General features: G+C 54.7%; 2 protein-coding genes across 2 annotated transcripts in view; both read right to left on the bottom strand.

Moving 5' to 3' along the window:
• Positions 1-4195, bottom strand: part of CACNA2D4 (calcium voltage-gated channel auxiliary subunit alpha2delta 4) — a 131325-nt gene extending 127130 nt beyond the window's left edge. Inside the window, exons 1-2 of the mRNA XM_030804400.1 lie at positions 3737-4195; positions 346-427 (exon numbers count right to left, since the gene is read on the bottom strand). Coding sequence (XP_030660260.1) covers positions 346-427; positions 3737-3963 — 309 coding nt within the window. The 5' untranslated portion in view covers positions 3964-4195. The remainder of the gene's footprint in view (positions 1-345; positions 428-3736) is intronic.
• Positions 4196-13172: 8977 nt separating this feature from the next.
• Positions 13173-14484, bottom strand: LOC115832880. Its single transcript, XM_030804453.1, has 3 exons — positions 13959-14484; positions 13864-13923; positions 13173-13831 (listed from the first exon to the last, which is right to left on the bottom strand). Exons 1-3 carry the CDS (start codon positions 14482-14484, stop codon positions 13656-13658), a joined length of 762 nt encoding a protein of 253 aa, XP_030660313.1. The 3' UTR covers positions 13173-13655.
• Between the last annotated feature and the right edge of the window lie 1856 nt (positions 14485-16340).

Genomic DNA, 16340 nt, shown 5'->3' with positions numbered 1-16340 from the left:
AGCATCACAGGTGTTAGGCCTGCATCCCACTCCATCCACTCCCTCTGTCTCTCCTTTATTCTTCACCCCACATCCACCCAGTACATCTCCTGCAGGTCTAATTCCACTTTGGCTTCTGCTCCCTGAGGACCTGGCACAATGCTCTTGACCACGCCCCCAAACCACCCCCACTGCCTTGCTTTGGGAGTTGAGCAAATCATTCACCTCCCTGGGCCTCAGTGTCCCCATCTGAAATAAGCCGATTTGATGGGATGCCCAAGGCCCCTCACAGCACTGGCATTTGGGGGCTTCGATGGCTGACTGCCCTCTGCCACCCAGTGGGCTCTCTGGAGGGGGGTGACTGACCTTCTGCAGCAAGAGGGAGCCCGAGTATTTGGTCACAGTGTTATACAGGTCCCCGCCGAAGGTGTCAGCCCATAGCTTCACTCTGCCAGGCAACGAAAGGACATGTGTATACACACACGTACATGCACAAATACAGAAACACACGTGTAGATATATGGATTCACACACATAGAAAGCAAGTGTCTACACACAGACACCTGCTGATGCATGCATACTCAAACACACAGACACATAATGCATAAGAAATGCATACACAAACACACAGACACATAATGCATAAGAAATGCATACACACACACACACACACACACAGACACATATGCGTACACACACGTGACATATGCCCAGAAACACACAAAAGAGCACCTGTCCCTCCTCCTCATCCCTAAAGCTACAGCCATGGCCTGGGCAGGAGACGTGGAGAACCCTCAGGACCCAGCGGCTGCACTGCTGTGTGCTGAATGTCCTCGGCAGGCTCTCCTGCTGACGGTCATGGGGCCGGGCTGAAGAGCCCAGGACTGGGCCTGACCCAAAGCCTCCGGGGCCTCTGGTTGGAGAGTGGCAGACAGAGAGGAGAGAAGGAGGGGAGAGGCAGTGGACAGGCTCAGGCCAGGGCCGGAGGACCCTGAGGACAAAGGAAGACCTGCCTGGCCACAGCTGTGGCCTCTCAATGAATCATTCCCTCCAGTGCACTCCACTCAAGGCCACTGGGGGCTGCCGAATCCTCTGTTGAAACCTCAGAGAACACACGAGGCAAGGGCACAGGAGGAAAAGGCTCTGAGATGCCACTGCCGAGGCTGAGGGCAGGGCAGGCCGGGAGGGCATGAGGAGGCCACACCTCGCCCTCTGTGTAGGCAGCCTAGTGGGGAGCCGCGACCTCTCGCCCATGCCCCAGAAATGCACCACAATCCCACCATCTGGGCCAGGCTGGTGGGGTCCTGGGGGCAGGCACACAGGGCTGGGTCTGAGCCTCTCCAGATGGAGCGGAAGTGGTTTGCCTGTGCGATCCTTTCAAGATCAGCAGTCATCAATCAACCAATGTTTATCAACGTCCTACCATGTGGCAACCTGGAGTCACCCCACAGTCCCCACCTTTGCAGGGACAGCTTTCTCATGCAGGTAGCATAGTACATGTTTGAAGGTGCCCATGAAGGTTGGGGAGGGGTAGTGGTATAAGGGAAGGCTTCCTGGGGGAGGGGGATCTGAGCTCTGGGTTAGAAGTTGGGTAGAGATTAGCCTGCAAAGGGATCTGGAAGAGGATACTAGGTAGGGAGTACAGAAGAGCTTGGAGGAATAAAACATGACTTCCAGGTTTGCAGTGTGGGTTGTTGACCTGACGGTGTTGTTATTGAATAAAATTAAGACTATCGGGAAGGTCAGGGGGAACAAGTTGAGGAGGGTGAAAGGTGATGTGTGTACTGGAGCTCTGTTGAATGTGAGGCTCCCGCTCTAGAGCCACCAAGTGCCACTGGGCAGGTTGTGCACTGCACAACTCTAGAAGGCACCAATTGTGTTTTATCTTGAAAGACACAAATCTGAATGTAAAACCTCACATGATGTTTAGGAAAGGCTGCCCATAGCATTGGGCATGTGTCTAACAGGTAGAGCAGGGCTGGGAGTCATTAGTACAAAGGTAGGGATTGAAATTCTGAGGGCAGGAGGGCTCTCTCAAGGAGAGTGTGCAGCATGAGATCTCTGAGCATCGACAGATGCTGGGGAGCACCCCCCAACCTCTGCTGGGGGCAGGCAGACGAGGAGGAGCACTTGAAGACAGCAGAGATAAGCCGTGCCCAAGCAGGCTCATTGGAGCGCAGTGCCATGGAAGTCAAGGCACTGGGATAAAAGGAGAGGGGGGCTTGTGTGTCCCAAGCAACAGGGTCTGGGAAGACAAGGCCAGGAATGTCTCCTGGATTGGGCATGAGGAAGGCTCTGGGAACCCTGTGGAAACAGACTTGGGAGGAGGTGGAAGCCCAGCAGGCAGGAGGGAAAGACTGAGAAGAGAGGGTCGGCAGGAGTGAGGACGGGTGGGGCCAAGTCCCGGGCAGGCAGATAAGGCTGTGTGCAGGCTGTCGTCTCCGGCAGCACCCAGGGCTTCTGCATAGATGGCCGCTGGGGCCCCCCTCCCTGAAGGCCTGGATTCTGGCAGGTGGCCCTCTCCTATCAGCTGGTGTGTGTTCTGGGGATGAAAATTGTTCTCAACATCTCCTGCAGCAACAGATAGCGTTACAGGCTGGCGGTGGGTGTGTTGGTGAAAGCGCAGTCCAGGCTGACTGGAGTTCAAATCCCAGCACCTTCACTTCCTGGCCTTGTGAACTTGGGGAAGTCACCTGACCTCCCGGGGCCTCTGTTTCCTCAGCTGCAAAATAGGGATAAAATAAGCCCCCACTGAATGGCTTTGCAAACTAACGGTGTCATTTGTGAAGCACCCAGCTCCGTGCCAGGCAGGGAACAAGGAGAGCTATGCAGCTCGATGGGAAACGATGCTGCCTACTCCACTGCTCAGCAAAAGGCTAAACGCAGGCACAGTGTGTCATTTGGGCTCCCTGTCCCCACTCCTGCTAAGACATGCAGTTGGCAGGTGGCTCTGCTGGTGGCCTGGCTATGGTGCTGGGCTCTGGATGAAACAGGATGGGGTCTGTAGCATCTACTGTCTAGAAGGTTCTGCTCCCCACACGTATTGGAAATTTCCTTCCTAGGACCACCAGAGCTAGGGCCTAAAACCCAGACACCCAGGAGAGGTTGCACAGTAATTTAAACGTACACCAAGGTGCGCATGACTGATATCGGGTTCTTTCCTGGAGCTGGTCTTAATGGCCGGCTATAGAATCAAGGTTGGAAGGAGGCAGAAAGGTGTAGAAAGGGAAAACTGCGGCCGCTAAAATCCATTTTTTTTTTCCCAGTTCCTGGACAAGCCACCTCCTGTGTGCATGAGACGTTCTGTGGGTTCAGAACTGCTTCCCCTTTTTGGAATGTCAAAATATGCATTTCCTGCCAAATCCTCTGGGGAGCTGCAATGGTGAGATAACCCGGCTCCTCCAGGCCGCCTCATCTCAGCGATTATCCTGAAGGAGCACCCGCCCTTCAGGTGTCCCAGAAGCTGCCTGTCAGGCCAAGAAGACAGCAGCCCTGATGATTAGTTCTTCCTAAAGCCATCCGGCTCCTGGGGAGGGGCAGGTGGGACTCCAGAACTCACAGAGCTTTTGGGAGGAGAGAGATGAGGCCGGAGAAGAAAAGGGCTTTACAGTAAGAGAGTGGTCAGTCGCAGCCACTGGGGAAAGGCCCAGAGGGAGGGCAGGGGCGGGAGGAGTGGGCAGAGGATGGAGGCCCAGCCCGGGAAGAAAGCAGGAAGGGGTGACGGGGTTTTTGGGGTGGGGTTGAACGTGATGCTTACGTTTCCAGAGGAATCTTGGCCTGCCCCCATGTAGGGGACAGGGAGGTACCTAGGAGCAGCAGCCACAGGAGGGCCGAGGTCTTCTGCACAAAGGCCCAGGCTACGGGCATTGGCTGGCGGGGAATCCAGCAGCTGGTGGAGCTGGGGTTTGCGTGGAAGTTGGGGGTTGCTGGCATGGTGGGCCTGGGGTTGGGGAGGGCAAGGAGGGCAGAGCAGCCGCAGACCATGAGCTCTGTCTGCCTGCCTCCCAGACTCCAGGGACGCCCCAAGCCTTTGTCTTCTGGACCCTGGCGAGCCCGGGGTCTCCAGCCTCTCAGTCCTGGGTGGGGAGGGCTTCTCTCTGCCCCACAGCTGCAGGTCACAGAAGAGTCGCCCCACCTAGCAAGCAGGCCTCGGAGAGAGGGACTGGGGGAGAGGCTGTGGCAACATGAACCCCTTTAATCCGCTGGCCTCTCCTCTAATCCTCTCCTGACAGCGGCGGGGGCAGGGGGGTGTGTGGCAGGGGGTGGGGAGCTGCCTCCCAGGATTACCACGACTGCAGCTGGTTCCCTCAGGGCTGCAGAGCACCCGTCTGCTTTAAAGAGACAGCCCCGTTCCTGTGGAACCACCTTCTGGACCCAGGAAGGGCTTGCTGTGACTCTGGCCAGAGGACAGCAGCTGAGTTTGCACAGTACTCTGATTGACCCACAAATCTCTTGTTGACCGAGGTGGGGGCGTGACCTCATCCCTGCTTGGCAGAGACTCTTGAGGCCCGGCGAGTCCCGGGGCAGAGCTGGGCTCTGGCTGGTGTTTCCAGGCCTGGTGCCTTTGGGACAGGTCATAGGTCACAGGTGAAGTCAGTGGACCCACGCCTCCACATCTCAGCTGCTCATGGGCGGGGCTGGGGACACATTTCCTGTGCAACTGATGAAGCTTTGGGATCCCTGAATCCACAGACTCCCCCCTTTCCCGGAGAGGCCCTAGCAATGTGTTCCTGCGGCCCAATGTTTTTGTAAAATATGCAAAAGTGAGATAGTTTAACCATAACCGATTGAGACTGTCTGTCTCTTTCCATCCCAACTTCTCTTCTGTCTGATGGACCCTTAGTTGGATGATGTTTGGGTGGCCGAGGGCACTTGGGGGATCCAGTTAAGAGGAAAGTGAGCTGGGGAAACATTTAATCTGGGCTTAGTGGGATACGCTGACGTGGCTCACAGTGACTTCTTTGTACAGAGAAGTTACCTCCAGCTGAGCGTAGGCATGACTTCCAGAAACACTCGTCCCACAGGACATCTCATCAGCAGATGCAGCAAGAGAGGCTGGGCCGTGATGTGCGCGCACCCTGCCACACTCACCATGGCCATGTGTTGTGGGGAGGGCAACGTAACAGTCAGGAGCTCATCTGCAGAAAATCTGCAAAAAGCCACATAGGTAACATTGTTAGTGGAGGATTTGGTTCTCACCAAGGCCTGGCCAGGACAGAAGTTCTCTCCTGTTAGGAAAACAGTAGATATTGAAAGAATATAATTACACCGTACATTGCTTTGTGTTCCGATGAGAGTTACAAATTAGAATTGATCAAAATTCTTGTGTTGTGAGCCCAAACCCGTAGTAGTGCCACATGGGTCCTGTGGGGCTGAAGGACTGCATAGATTTTATGCAGTCCCCGTATTGGATGATTTTCTTAGTGTAACTGGTGCACTGTGTCTTCACAAAATCTGGTGGTTCCAGCAAAATGGTAAGCAAAATTGCCACCAACGCACAGAAATGCTTGCAGAAGCAAGTGTTCTGATGACAAAACTCCTACACAGATTCATCAATAAGTCAGTGTTGCAGTATCAGAGTAATCTGGTGGCACAGTTTTGTGGCTGAATACAATGTATTTTTTAAAGGCATCTGAATGATTCCTATGAATGCCTTAATTTCACGTAAATTTTGTACATGTTTTGAGGATTACAAATGAAACACATTTAGAAAAAATACTACAGGCCGGGCGCGGTGGCTCACGCCTGTAATCCCAGCACTTTGGGAGGCCGAGGCGGGTGGATCACAAGGTCAGGAGATCAAGACCATCCTGGCTAACACGGTGAAACCCCGTCTCTACTAAAAATACAAAAAATTAGCCGGGCGTGGTGGCGGGCGCCTGTAGTCCCAGCTACTCGGAGGCTGAGGCAGGAGAATGGCGTGAACCCGGGAGGCGGAGCTTGCAGTGAGCCAAGATGGCGTCACTGCACTCCAGCCTGGGCGACAGAGCGAGACTCCGCCTCAAAAAAAAAAAAAAAAAAGCAAAAAAACCCACAAAAACTAGGCCTCCTCAGCCCAAGGCCACCGCTGGCCTCTAGGCAGCTGCCTCTGCCCACTTCCCCTTCAGGCTCCAGCGACGGCTTCCTTCCCTGACTGCGGGGAGAAGAGGGTAACAGCTGGGCTGCATCCTGCGTCCCCTCCACCCACACCTTCCCGAGGAGTCCTTTGGAAACCAGCGTTCCCACCTGTTTCCTGCGGGCCCCTGTCTGGTACCGGGCCTCCCCACCCTGCCTCTCATCATCTGTTCTTAATGCAGCAACCGAAGGCTCTTTTCAAATAAAAGCCAGACCCTGTGGCTCCTCTGCTCCAAAGCCCCCAGGGCTGCCCATCTCCCTTAGAGGAAAAGCCACAGTTTTGACCACAGCCACGAAACCCTACCTGGCTGGACCTGGCTTCCCCGCCGGGCCGTGCCTCTCTGGGCGGGGCCTCTTGCTGCTCGTTGGGTGTCTCAGGCGCGCCCCCCATCGGTGCGGCTGACCTCTGAGTCTGCAGTCCGCGCTGCGGCTGTGTCTGCCTGCTCCCCACGCGTGGCCGGCTCCCTCGTTTCCATCAGTGTCTGGCGTCGGGTTTCCTGCAGGAAGAGCTGGTACCCTTGGATCGGGCAGCTTGAGACGAGTTTAACAGAGAGGCTGCTTACAGAGGTGTGGACGGAGTCCTGCAGGGACACTGCAGTGGCCAGGGCTGGAAACCGCGGGAGCCAGCCCCTAAGCCTCGGGGAGGGGGACGGGGACGGGGATGGGAAAGCCACTGTACCCTGGAGAGAACAGGCTGTATGGGGAGGACTGTGGCCTCCGGTCAAGGGATGCGGCCAGCCACAGCCGTCCCATGGGAGGACTGGGGCAGTGGAGACCCACTCACCCTCTGCCTCCCGCGCTGTCTTGCTGGTGCCCCCCACCTGGTGAACCTTAGGAACTTATCCACGTGCCCCCGCTGCCCCCCAGGACAGCCCCCCAGGGCAGGGAGAGCACTCGGAGGGGCCAGCAGGAGACGTCCAGCTCAAGGTCTTCAACGCCACTTTTTATGATGAAAGTGTCCTTGAATGAGAGAGTGGTGGGCAGTGACGCCCAACTTTGTGAATAGCCTGTCAAGCACTGAGCTACAACCTTTAACATGGAGAATTTTACGGCATATGAATTACTTCTCCATTAAAAAACCCTTTTTTTTTTTTTTAAAATCACCTTTTTAATGAGTGAGGCCTTTCCTGGCTACAAGATCCACCATCTTGGCCCGACCCCTGACGTTCCCTGTCCTTCTTCGCAGCACCTTTCTTCTCCTCAGTGGCTACCATGGGACGTGCCATACACAGGCCTCCTCCTCTAGCACGCAGCCTCCATAAGGGGCAGGGCCTGCGGGCTGTTTGTCCCTGCTGTATGCCCAGTCCCTCAGCACAAGGAAGTAAAACTATGATTGGAATGAAGGAGGGATTGAAAGGGGGGTGATTCTGGGTGGAGGTGAGGGCGCGTAGGCCAAGTCCTGCTTGTCTCCGCCTCCGCTCTCTGGGGCCTTTGAACAGGAGCCCCAGGGCCCCAGGGTCAGTTTGGAAACCCCCGTGTAGCCAGGCAAAGGCTTTCATTCCCGTTCATTTTACGAATGTGTGTCGGGCGGCTCATTTCATCTTCAAGTGACACAGGACATCACGAAGGCCTTCTGTGGTATTCGTACGCCACTATTCATTGCAGTGTGATTCACGACAGCAGAAGGTGGGAGCAACCCGGGTGTCACCACGGATGGACATGGATCGTGGATAAATCCAAGTGTCATCAAACAAACAAAACGTGGTATAGCACATGATGAACTATTAAAAGGAAGGAAATCCTGACACACGCTACAACATGGATAAACCTTGAGGACATTATGATGAGTGAAATAAGCCAGTCACAGAAAGACAAATACTGTATGATTCCATTTATACGTGGTTCTCAGATTCACAGAGACAGAAAGCAGAATGGTGGGTGCCCAGGGCTGGAGGAGGGAGCAGTGGGGAGTTAGTGTTTCACGGGTGCAGAGCTTTGGTTCTGCAAGGTGAAAAGGGTTCTGGAGATGGAGGGTGGTGGTGGTTTCACAAGCGCATGAATGTATTTAGCATCACTGAACTCTACACGGAAACATGCTTACAATGGTAAATTTTGAGTTATGTGTATTTTAGCACAATGTTTTAAAAGAAGAGAGAAAAAAGAGGTGTGTGAGGGGTGCTGTAGAGCTGCCCTGGGCAAAACCAGGAGTCCAGAACCCTCCTGACTTCATCTCCCAGAGACTGCTTCCCATTCTTCCAACATCCGTCGCTCCAAAATGCCAGTCTGGCTGGACTGCAGAGCTTTGAAAGGGAGAGTGCGTTTCACACTCCTAATGCCTTTAATCATGGCCCAGGCAATTCTTTTTTTTCTTTTTTTTGAGACAGAGTCTCGCTCTGTCACCCAGGCTGGACTGCAGTGGTGCCATCTTGGCTCACTGCAAGCTCCACCTCCCGGGTTCATGCCATTCTCCTGCCTCAGTCTCCTGAGTAGCTGGGACTACAGGCGCCGCCACCACACCTGGCTAATTTTTTGTATTTTTAGTAGAGATGGGGTTTCACCATGTTAGCCAGGATGGTCTCAATCTCCTGACCTCGTGATCCGCCCACCTCCGCCTCCCAAAGTGCTGGGATTACAGGCGTGAGCCACCGCGCCTGCCCAGCCCATCCAATTTTTACTCAACAAGGGAGGAGGAAGTGAGAATTAAGGTCATTAAACAAAATGGTCTTGCTTGAACATGTGCCTCCTGCAACTACACACGCACGCACGGACACACACATGCACACGCACGTCTCCCCACCCATCACTAAGAAACACAGCTTGAATTCAGGTGGTAAACAAGCTCATCAGCCTAGCGTCAACCTAGATTTGCTGGTGCAGTCTCCTGCCTGCGGGACATCAGGCCTCCAACTTGTACCTTCTGCCTGGAAAGTCTGAAGCACATCAAAGCCAGGGAGCAGAGGGCAGCGGGCTAATTAGAGGCTGGCCAGGCAGGCAGCCGCTGCGAGGCTGTGCGAAGAGGCAGTCTGCCAAAGAGCGGATCCCTGGGGACCTGCCATGTCTATAAATACCCTGAAGGTAACTTGTTAGAGGGGGTGTGTGTGTGGTGTGTGTGTATGTGTGTGTGTGTGTGGAGGAGAGAGAGAGAGAGAGAGTATGGGGAGGTAAAGACTGAAGCAGAAGAAACTCAGAGGGCCCGGTGGAGATTTAGGAGCTGGGGGAGGACTTCGTGGTGAAAGGATCTGGTGAGTTTCTACAGCTTCACAGCCCGGGAGGAGTGCAGAGAGGCCTCAAGAGGAAATTCAAGCATCAAAGAACAGGTATTGAGAGGAAAGACCAGAGGCAGTGCTGAGAGGCACCAGCAATTTCCTCATTTAACCAACAAGTGAGGGCGAGCTGTGAGCCCAGAGGCTGTGTTCGAGGTTCTGACCCGTGATGGGTGGGCCCCAGGACCCCATGCATAGGGAAGTGGGAGATGGAGGCAGAGTGGCAGTGTGACATTGTCCATGCCAGTGGCTCACCAGCATCCTGACAGCAACTTCACCATGGGGACAAGGGCAAGGCATATGAGGCCTCTGGTCTGAATCCCAGGTCTACGTTGACCAGGTGTGCTGAGGTGCAGTGCAGGGGAGGACGGAGGGAGCACCCACCTGGGGAAGGAGGCCTGGAAACCACCGGGAGGATGGAGAGGGCACCTACTTGGGGAAGGGGACCTGGCATCAGGTCTCAGCTCTGTATTCAAAATGTGACTTTGGGCAAAGCAGTCCCCGCTCTGGGCCTCAGTTTCCCCATTTGCATGTGGGAGGGGCCTGGGGTGCTGGAGTTCTCCACAGGTAGCTCTGACTTCCCTGCCCTGCTGCAGACGGCCCTATGTCTGAAAAGAGTTTGCATGTGCTCAGCTCTGGTTGGTCCGGATCTTCTCATGAGGGGCTGTCCACATGACCTTGGCCAGAGAGAGGGTGCCGGCAGTCCTGAGAGCCAGGGCCACTGTGCTTTCTGTAATATAAAGACAAAACGTGTCTGTAATTAGCCTGTTAAATGGGGTGAGCATCTGCCTTGCAGTCTCATTGATATTAGTAATGTGCCTAACCAACTCTTTACAGACAATGAGCAAGCTCAGGCTCTGGCATCTGGGGGTCTGGGCTTGAACCCCAGCACTGTCCCTTCCTAACCCTTTTATCCACGGCATCTCGTTTTTCTTATGTGTAAAATGGGGATGATACTACCTGTGTCAGGCAGAAATGTACTCACCTGCAAGTAACAGAAAACCCAGATGACAAATAGGGATTTGTGAAAACGAGAAGTTTGGAGTGGGCAGTTCCAGTAGCAGCCCGTCTTGGCTCAGCTGCTCTGTGATGTTTGCAGAGACCCAGGCCCTCCTTCTTTCTGCCTTCCCTCCTCTGCCCGCTCGCTGGCTTTCATCCTCACGTGGTTCACCTCACAGTCACAAGTTGGCTGCTGCCATTCAATATCATGTCCAAGTTCACAGTAGGGGACAGGAGAAGGGCCATGCCTCTGACTAATTGGCCAAAAGTGGGCGACGCGGTCACCCTGAGCGGCGAGGGAGGCTGGAAAGATGGGAACAGGATTACCGTAACTTGTCTAACAAATCATGATCTGTTGCCTGGGGCTGGGTGTTGTTATCAAGGAGGAACAGAAGGGTACGATGTGGGCAACTAGATCTGCCTCACTCCTGTGAGTACTGAACAAAATGAGGCAGGTAAAGCTCTCAGCACAGGGCCTGGCACTCAAAAACACTCTCCATTATCATGTACATGTGAGTTTTCTCCCTGTGTAAGGACCGATGGGCAAACCTTTACTCCCAAGACACTTCCAGGGGAGCTAGCAAAGGGTGCACCCCCTCTTCTTCAGAGCAGAAAACAAAGGTGTGCAAAAAGGGGCAGAGATTGGGCAGGGGCTCAGCTGTGGGGCCCAGGGGCCCATTTGCTCTGGGAGCCTTTCACAGCCTTTCTGGTTGCGTGCAGGGGAACAAGCCTCACCCGCATGTGAGTCAGCAGACCTGGGTTTTAGTGTGCACCCTGAAACTGATCTCCTGTGCAACCTTGGCCTTTTCCGTCTTAATTTTGTCATCTACATACAAGAGAGTTGGGTCGGAGGATCATCGGAGACAGTGCACGTGAGCTCATGATGTTCTATGCAAATGTGAGACGTTTGAGCTCATGAGGAAGCAGCAAGGCAAGCTTAGGGAACATAGTGAGCTTAATGACTGCGGGCGGCGGGCAGTGAGCACACACATGAACATACACACACACGCATGCACACACGTAATGCACCACACAGTACCAACCAAGCACGTGTGCAGCGCATGCAGATGAATGCATATCCCATACACATTAAGACACAGGTTAGCTGTCTGCCAAGATGGACCCTGGTGACACATGGTATAAAAGCCTTGTCAAAGGGGACGGGGAGATGGAGGATGCAGCTGGGCTGAGGTCAGCTGGCCCCCAGCAAGATGGTCTTGGTTATTCCCATCACGTCAGGCCAGAAGGCAGAGTTTCCAGGGTGCTCGCTGGGGCATGCGGACAGGTGTTGACCATGTTGCCCCTCTTTGGAAGCCACCTCACTGCCCTTTGCAGTGACTCCGTCCAGTAGGGTCATGTTGCTAGAAAGTCTGGTCTCCAGGTCATCGCCATCTGCAGCTTTTCCATCCCCTTTGGGGCAGGCAAGAGGCTGTGACTACACAGTCAGCTGAGGCTGAAGAGGACAAGGGGAAGCAGAGGGGCCCAGAAGCCATGCCGGCCAGAGCCCTGGCTGCCCAGCAGTCAGGAGGGAGGGGGATGGAATCCTGGGAGAGTCGCTTTGAAATCAGAAGTCCTCACAGCCTCCCTTTCAGCTACCTACTTCACATAGACGTGCACCTCTGCCGCCGTGCCCGGTCAGAGCCCTGAGGAGGTGGGCAGCCGCCACTGCAGTGGAAATCAGTCCCTAAGCCCTGCCATTAGAAATACTGGGGCCCATGCCAGCTAATCCGAGTGTTGGAAACGTGCTGAGATGTAACCATGCGCAGCTCAGAGCACCAGGCCAAGCCCGGAGGCCATAGCAGCCTGGAAGAGGCAACTCAGCAGTGAGAGTGGGGGGGCGGGGCTAGCCTGGCAGGAAGCCCAGTGCTTCCTCGGAGAACCAGGCCAGCTTCCAGGAAGGATGCCTGGTCCAGGCTGGCAGCTTGCTGGGAATTTGCTCTTCTGAACTCCCCGAGGACAGCATTCCAGAAAGGCCAGAGAGGGCTGGTCAAGGGTCTATTGAGGGTCACACCAGGGTCGGCATTATCCAGGGCCAACAAATGAAGACCAGCCAGGAGCCAGGGCTGCTGTCCCGGTTCTCCTTCAAGCAATCCGTGGAGAAAACGTTGCCTTAGACACTGTGACGATGGGATTAAAATGAATCCCACTGGCCTTAGGAAGTGTCCATCTACTTCCTCCTGATGGGGGAAACGTACAGAAATGGTGCAAGTGTTTCCTGTTAGAGAAATGGAATTAAGGGTGTGACCGTTTGGTGACTGTGGCTGGCCTTCACTGGTGAACTCTTGTTCCCTTAGCCCGCCGCCCTCAGGGGTGGCTCCCCTTAGCTGGGCTGATGTTCCCGTGCTGAAAGCCTTGGGCACGCCTCAGAGGACAGAGGAGGACTCCGGACCCCGGTTCCCCCTCTGGAAACAGTCCCGGAGGAAGTGGCAGAGAAATGCTCATGCTCAAAGGGGCTTCTGGAATTACCGGAGCTCAGCCCTCAACTTTCCAGAAACATAACTGAGACCAGGAGAGAGGGGCCCTCCTCAGTGTCATGCCCCATTCACGAAAGAGCCAGGACCACCGAGCCCAGGCTGCCTGCACTCACCGCACTGCCTGCGCGAGGCTTCGTGGGATGGGCCTCTCTCCGTGTCAGGCACCGCAGGGGCGATACAGAGGTGAGGGGATGGGATCCTTGCGCTCAGAGATACACCAGGGACACAATCAACGTGAAGACCGTGATAGTCAAGGATGAATGTGAGAAGGGCTCTTGGATCATTACGGAACACACTGGCAGACACTTCTGAAGAGGTTAACACAACGGGGGTAGCATTTGAGTTTGAAAGAAGAATTAATCCTGATTAAGCTTCCAACACGGTGGCAACAAGGAGTGTTGTAGTGGCTAAGGGCCTGTTTAGGCCCTGCCACTTATTAACGATGTGATCTTGGGCACTTCCAGCTCAATTTCCTCCTCAATAGAATGCAGGGCAATGATACCTGCCCTGCAGGTGACGGGGAGGCGACATGGTGTAACATTCCTCCACATTGCCCAGCAAATGGCGAGATCTCTATAAACCCTGTGGTCATCGTGGCTTCCCTTGTCATTATCATCCTCCTCATGCCCGTGGCCACCATGCATGGGCGGGGGCCAGGTCCCACCGGGAAGTCTGTCTGTAGTGGTCTCCCTAGGGCTGGGGGCACTGACACCTGTGTAGCCCCTCCTCTGCCTGAGTCACACCTGTTCTGGGGCTACAAAATTAGGTGTGTAGTGAGGAAGCAGAGAGGCATCTACTGGTTCTCATGAATCCTCAAAGCATTTTGGGGAAGCACAGCTACAACTAAATTCAGCTGGAGTTTGTCCTCTCAGTGTGAGCCATGTGCTCATTTCAGAGTGTGGGGAAGGAGGAGTAAGCAGGGGAAGGAGGAGGAGGAGGAGGAAAAGGTCGAGGAGGAAAAAGAGCATAGGAGAAGGAGGAGGAAAAGGGGAAGGAGGAGGAGGAGGAGGAAGGGGAAGGAGGAAGGGGGAAAGAAGGGGGGAGGAGGAAGAGGGGAAGAAGGAGGAAGAGACGGAGGAGGAGGAGGAATAGGGAGGAGGGGGAGGGAGAGGGGGAGGATGAAGAGGAAGAAGGGGAGGAAGAGGGGGAGGAAGGGGGAGGAGGAAGACAAGGAGGAAGGGGGAGAAAGAGGGGAGGAGGAAGAGGAGGAGGAAGAGGAGGAGGAAGAGGGGGAGGAGAAAGAGGAGGAGGAGGAAAGGGAGGAGGAGGAGGAAAAGGGGGAAGCAGAGGAGGAGGAAGAGGGGGAGGGAGAGGGGGAGGAGGAGGAGGTGGAGGAGGAAGGGGGTGAGGAGCAGGAGGAGGAGGAGGGAACCAGATGAGCATGGGGATGGTTCTGTCTGCTCAGGCTCACTTGTCGGTGCCCACTGGCCTGGGTCCCTCAGGCCTCCATCCCTCTGTTTCACAGCCTCAGTTCTGCTCTTGGTGGGCCTCCCTGGGTCGCGATGAAGAGACTGCGCTCCACGAAGCTTTCCTTCTCTGCCCGTCTGGCCTTTGGCTTCTCCTTTTCTCTTGCTCCTCAATGCCTCCCCTCCCTTCTCTCCCACAGCGCCCAGCAAGCCTTTGCTACCTATCCACTGTGTGCCTGGCCCTGTGCCTGGCCCCAGGGTCCAGAACCCCTCAGCGTGATGGTGATTTTTTGCCCTGGAGGAGCTCATAGGCTGCTGAGAAGACAGACACAAAAGAAAACACCAAGAGGCCAGAGAGCTCGCTCTGCCTGGGTCTCATGCCCGTAGGAGGGTGGTTTCTGCCTGGAGTAAACCCCATGTGTCCGAACACCTGCTGCTCCACTGGGCCCTCAGAGTGGAGCATAGACCCTGCCTCGCCCCTGCCTCAGGGAGCTCAGAGCCATCAGAAGAGTGCCCGGCAGGGGTGGGGTGGGCACCACTTAGTGCTTTTGGCTGCAAGGGGCAGGAAACCGCTACTTGGGGACCGAAATAACAGTAACAGTGTGACAGCTCACACGAAGCCAGAGGCAGGTGGCTCCAGGGCTGGCGAGTGCAGCAGGTCCGGGACGTCACCCAGGACGCAGGTTCCTTCCGTGTTTCCTCCTGCTGCCCTCGGCATTTCAGGTTGTCCTCCAGCCAGCTCCCCTTATGGCCACAGGATTGCTGCTGATTTCCAGGGCCTGTCCCAGACCTGGATCCAAAGCCCTGAGGTGGAGGGCCCCAGTCTCCCTGGGTGCCCCCAAGGTTCTGGCCGACGTTTGGGAGCCAGTCCCCCTGGCCTTCCTGCATAGATACAGGAATGCTCAGCCTTGAGCCGGGGGCATGTCCGAGGAGCAGTGAGGGCAGTACATCCTGGTGTTAGCAGAGGCTGCAGACAGGGCTTCCACACAGACCATTTGCCTGTTACCAAATTTGAGGACAAAGGCTTCTTTCTTTTGAAGTCATGGGTTTCTCAGATGGAGCCTTGTCTGACCCCAGCAGTGCAGTACAGGGGAGTGAATGAGCAGGAAGAGGACCAGCATCTCATCGGGGCAGGGCCATGACTGGGGCCTGTGCGCCCAACCCCGCAGAGCTGGTGGCAGAGTGGCGGATGCCGTGGTGGAGCATTGCATGGAGCACTGGCGGATGACACGTGCACGTGGCGATGAGGATGACACGTAAACATGGCAGCTAGTGGAGGGAATGCCAAAACGGGATTCATAACACAGAACCACAGAAATTAAAAATAGATAAGCTGGGCGTGGCAGCGGGCACCTGTGGTCCCAGCTACTCAGGAGGCTGAGGCAGGTGCATCGCTTGAGCCCAGAAGGTCGAGGCTGCAGTGAGCTGATAGAGCCACTGCATTGTAGCCTGGGTGACAGTGAGATCCTATCCTAAAAAAAAAAAGGTCCACAGAGTTTCATGTAAGTGAATACTACACAGCGATTAAAAATGGACATCACGAGGAGTGAAAGAATCCAGATAAAAGACGGTGAAGACGCTGCTTTGTGTCACTCCATTTATGTGAAATTCCAGAAAGAAACCTGTGATGACAGGAATCAGCATAGTGACATCCTGGAAGGTTAGTTTGACTAAGCAGGGTATATACGAGACCTTCTGGAGTGTCGGAAATGTTCTAGATTGTCGTCTGGATGTGGGTTAATACACGTATGCAGACACACACAGGCGGCTGTTTATAAACTTCGCTGAGTTGTGCGCTGAGGACTCTGCATACTTTTCTGTGTGCATCTTACATCTCTGTAGAATTAACATAAAGCCACACACACAAAACAATATACATTTTGTAAAAACACAAACAAAAAATAACACATTGAACACAATACAATGGCTGAGGGGTTGTAGGGAATGGGAGTGGGGTACAGACATAAAAGGGAGGAAATGAACTTTTAAAGGGTCCTTGTCCAAACCAATGACGAAGGTTTATATACACTAAGGAGCAAGATTACCTTGATTGCTCGTGTGCCCGAGGGTGGGGGCGGGAGAGAAAAGAAAAAGCAACAGCAGCAGAATAGCAGAGGCAAGAAGTTTAGGGCTTCAGAGGCTGGGACCAGATGCACGTGGGGAGT

The sequence above is a fragment of the Nomascus leucogenys genome, chromosome 23 (assembly GCF_006542625.1).
Source record: "Nomascus leucogenys isolate Asia chromosome 23, Asia_NLE_v1, whole genome shotgun sequence".
Classification (NCBI taxonomy): Eukaryota; Metazoa; Chordata; class Mammalia; order Primates; family Hylobatidae; genus Nomascus; species Nomascus leucogenys.
The sequence above is the reverse complement of the archived record's forward strand: the minus strand, read 5'-3'. Positions and strand labels throughout refer to the sequence as shown.

What these genes read in the sequence shown, in the direction of transcription:
- LOC115832880 (XM_030804453.1), bottom strand. Translation starts at nt 14,484, where the DNA reads ATGAGCTCCTCCAGGGCAAAAAATCACCATCACGCTGAGGGGTTCTGG. An exon ending in CCTCCTCTTCCTCCTCCCCT is followed by an intron (nt 13,924 to 13,958) that starts CTTTCTCCCCCT and finishes TTCCTCCTCCCC; the next exon opens with CTTCCTCCCCCTCTTCCTCC. An exon ending in CCCCTCTCCCTCCCCCTCCT is followed by an intron (nt 13,832 to 13,863) that starts CCCTATTCCTCC and finishes CGTCTCTTCCTC; the next exon opens with CTTCTTCCCCTCTTCCTCCT.